Source organism: Nasonia vitripennis, chromosome 2 (genome assembly GCF_009193385.2).
Source record: "Nasonia vitripennis strain AsymCx chromosome 2, Nvit_psr_1.1, whole genome shotgun sequence".
NCBI classification, from domain to species: Eukaryota; Metazoa; Arthropoda; class Insecta; order Hymenoptera; family Pteromalidae; genus Nasonia; species Nasonia vitripennis.
In genome coordinates this window covers 23794703-23798658 of record NC_045758.1, presented here as the reverse complement: position 1 = coordinate 23798658, position 3956 = coordinate 23794703, and the positions used below count along the sequence as shown (strand labels likewise).

At 40.1% G+C, this 3956-nt stretch overlaps 1 protein-coding gene across 2 annotated transcripts; it reads left to right on the top strand.

The window, feature by feature from the left end:
- The first annotated feature begins 1322 nt into the window (after positions 1 to 1322).
- Positions 1323 to 3679, top strand: LOC107980740. 2 transcript variants are annotated; one of them, XM_031924351.1, is made up of 5 exons: positions 1323 to 2023; positions 2093 to 2346; positions 2419 to 2537; positions 2609 to 3213; positions 3292 to 3679. In XM_031924351.1, the coding sequence occupies exons 4-5, from the start codon at positions 3053 to 3055 to the stop codon at positions 3608 to 3610; spliced, it is 480 nt and encodes a 159-aa protein (XP_031780211.1). In that variant the 5' UTR covers positions 1323 to 2023; positions 2093 to 2346; positions 2419 to 2537; positions 2609 to 3052; the 3' UTR covers positions 3611 to 3679. The 2 variants fall into 2 exon arrangements, with proteins under 2 accessions (XP_031780211.1, XP_031780212.1); XM_031924352.1 differs by lacking the exons at positions 1323 to 2023; positions 2093 to 2346 and having other exon boundaries at positions 2380 to 2537.
- Positions 3680 to 3956: the final 277 nt, after the last annotated feature.

Below are 3956 nucleotides of genomic sequence, written 5' to 3'. Positions count from 1 at the left end.
TTCAGCGTGCAAAGAAATCACTCGTGTATACACGTCCTTCTCGCTTCGTTTCTTTTCTTTCTCTCGCTCGCTCGCTCGCGATATACCTTTGTATTGACACGAGCTGCTGCTGCCGTTACAACTCGGCTCCGTGTATAGCTCCGTATGCTCATTTATCATCTCAACACTTTTCACGTCGAGTCGCCGAGAGCGCGGCCGACAAATGCCTTTCATTTCGCCCGTCGTGGCCTCGTTCCTCAGAGCGTGACGGCGGCGGCGGTTAGCCTTTGACCGACGGGTATTGTACGCGCAGGTTAACTTAATTGGGACGCGAGCCACCGCTCTCGGGAATGTACGTGTTATACGCTCGGACTTGCGCGCAGGGGGAAGACGTGTACTCGAAACGCGTAAAGTAACTAATTTAGCTTTCTCGCGCCTTTTTCTCGCTCTTCTTTCTTGTTTCCTGCTCTGCGACTTTTTCGTTGGAATGTAGTCTCGAGGAAATGCTCGCTTTTTCTCGTGTTATTATTGCCGAGGAAAATTAACTACCCGCGGTGATTATGGGTTGCCCTGAACGAAGGGAAAAAGTATATGATTATCGAGAGAGTTGAAATTAGAAGCAAAGTAGGTTGTTCAAGTAGAACGAGACGAGTCCGCTCAGACGCGGATATTGGAAAATATCGGCGTATAATAACGCCTTATTGATCGTGCATCGAGGCACACATCCGCAAGCAAACTTTTCATATCTTCGAAAAATCCTTTGATCCGAAAACATTTCACGTTCTAGTTTCTCAAAATCCCCGCCGAGCTTTCCTCGAACACGGTGCATCATTCACCAACATGTCCCATCAGTTTTCTCAAAAAACCCGTATAATTCGAGCTGGGAGAGAACTGAAACCTCGGCTTCCCGCAAGCATCGCTTCTTCGCGCTGCAACGTCACGCGCGCACTGTATACATACATCCGCGTGTACACATAAGACAGCTCTCCCACGGACGCGCAGTCGGAGGGGGGTTTACGTCAGGCTCGAGCTGAAGGGTTAATTGTTTATTGCTCGGTCTGCAGCGTCGCTCGCTCACTCGCGCAGGGTTAATTACCGCAGATGGCGTAGATTACCCTTCCGTTTAAACGGCTCGCTTGCCGGTAATCGAGCGACCTTCCCCTCCTCTCGTTTGTGTGTGACAGATATATCCGCTCTCTCTCTCTCTCTCTCTCTCTCTCTCTCTCTCTCTCTCTCTCTCTCTCTCTCTCTCTCTCCCGCAGCCACGATAATTGCGTTTCCCTCTTTCGAGTTTCTCTCCGTGTAGTAGTGGCTTCGAGTTCTTGTACTCGCCGTCTCTTTAGCCTCTGCTGCGCGCTGATTCGTTCGTTTTTTCCATCTTGCTGCTCTCCGCGCGCAGCAGATCTTTCGCGTTATTAGTTCTGCGCGTCGCGTCGACGGTCGTTATTGAGAAGCCTGCAGAGAGGGCAAAGAGCTGGAAATTTTATCGCCTCGCGCAATTACGTGCAATTAGTTCGAACTGGTGTGTGTGTATATATATATATATCGCTTTATCGCTCGGCGAGAAAGCGGAACGTTTTTTTCCTTCATACGGAAGCCTGGTTGGGTCCGCTCCGTCTGTGGCGCGCATGCGCGCTCGCTCCGTGCGGCAGCGAGCGAGCCGTTTGCTGTCGTTTTTGTTTTTAGATATATGCTAAGCGTAAAAAGTAAAAAAGAGGAAAATCGGTGAAATGGCAACGCATAATTTTTAACGAAGAGACAAATTTTCAAAAATCATAATTTAGTTGGATTTTTGTGCATCAGTGTCAACTATAATCTACTCAGAAAACATTTGGATACATTTTGGAGCACGTGTTTCGGACATTAGATTAAAGCAATAATCTAATCCAAAAAACGATCCTAACGATTAAGAAGATAGTATAAAAATCCTATCAGCTACTTATAAGTGGGATTTTTGTGCATCATGCAACATTCATACAATATTTTGGCGTATGGTTTTTAAGTATCAGTTTTGGAGCAAGCTAACCCTTCTGAGTACCTCTTAGTAAGTCATTTCATTGATTTTCTTGTGCAGTTTATCATTATTATAAACGTTAATGCATAATTGTTATAGATTTGTTCATTTGTCTTTAATTACGTGCTTGTATCACGTTTTTTACTTCAATAAAAGAGGCAACGGCACAATGGATTATGTAACCATAAGTGATCATGCAAATACGTACAGTTTTCATGTTACTAACGGTACTATCAGTTTCAAAAGCGTTAAAGAATATTTTCCTAAGGCCACAGGATTAACTTATACACTAAACAATGATGAGTCAAACAATATAATATTTTTGCTTTAGCTTCAGTTGAAACCACTTATAAGTAAACAACAAGTTTTGTGTTTTCACTTATTTGATTTTTGCTCTTGTGTATCCATAAGATTTATATTTGTAGCAAAGAATAATCTGGAACGCGCCAAAAATCATAGGATTGCTGAAATTCTAAAAACATTAACCGAAGACGAAACTGAAAGCGCTTCTTCTTTATCAAAGAAAAACACATCAATATCTAAGGTACATTCTAGAATGCATACTTATAATACGTAAATTGTTGGGGTATTTTCAAGTATATTTTCATTTTTTAGGATATTGGTTCATGTTCTACTACAAAATCAATTTTGATTGGTTGGTAACACAAGTATTCAAATAACTATAAGTACGTTTTAAAAGCAGGAGCTAAACAGGTTCTCAATGTGGTTACATCGAAGGCCTATTGCTATGAATACATTGTAGAGGAGAGCATAAAATTAATTAAAAATGAGGACAACTCCTCATATTTCACAAATTGCTTGGCAAAGCTTGACAGTTTCAAGGATGAAATTTATGATAAATTTGTCGACGAAGACAATTGTGACTGTGACTTCTGGACATTTGCTAAGAGATTAGCAAGTGCAAATCGGGAAATAAGATTGTATGTCTTTACTTCGAAGAAAAAAGAATTATCAGACCCATGCGCATCTGCATCTAGCTTATCTGATTCAAATTCGATCAGTACAGCCACATCGCATCAAGATATTGAAAAAAGTTTAATGGAAAAAGCATCTCATGAATATTGTATAGTAGCTAACAAATCCACATCTACTTCTAATCCTCTCACAATCACATTTCATAGAGATAGTGGAAAAAGTATGGATGAACCGCTCTGCAAAAAATCAAGAATAACCAGCCAACCGTCTCAGCCCGCTGAAAAGTAAGTCTGGTAAACTTATTTATAAATAGTCAATAGGAATTGTATTTTCATGCATTAATACCTTATATCTTATTTCAGAATAGCGACAATACCTGGAAATGTTGAAAAAGCAGTTTTTATCGAACCATTCTGCAAAGAGAATGTAAATTGTATCAATTTTATAAATACTGATGTTTATGGACAGCAGAAAATAAAAATAGTTAAAAATAATACTTTTGAAGAGAATGACAAGATTATCATGAGCTTGAATCTTTCAGTTAATGTTGTTAACAAAGATGATGTCCAGTTTATTAGCAGTCACTGCCCAGTGCATTCAGCAGTGACTCGCCAGTCGCTGTGCCTATTTCATCAGATTTTTGACACAGTCATTGGCCAAGGACTGGGGAATCAGACTTGAAAATAGAACTAATAACAATTGTGCGTTTCTTACTATTTTTAGCATTGGAAATTAATAAAAATGACTTAGAATCAAAAGAAATAATCAAAAATATGTTTTTTGACATTTTTTGAATGTAAACTTTTAGTATAAAAGGTATGTGTCAAAAGGGTCAACCTAACCCTACAGATGTATACACTCATATATGAAGTATGTACAAGTATGCAGTACTGACCGACTTTGTGTTGTGTAAGTGCAAGTACTGTGTAAAAAGTGTCATCGATGTGCTCAAAGTCACCAACGATGAGGTTTGAACAGATATTTCAACCTCATCAGTATGCGAGCCAGTTTCTGTCAATGTACAAGT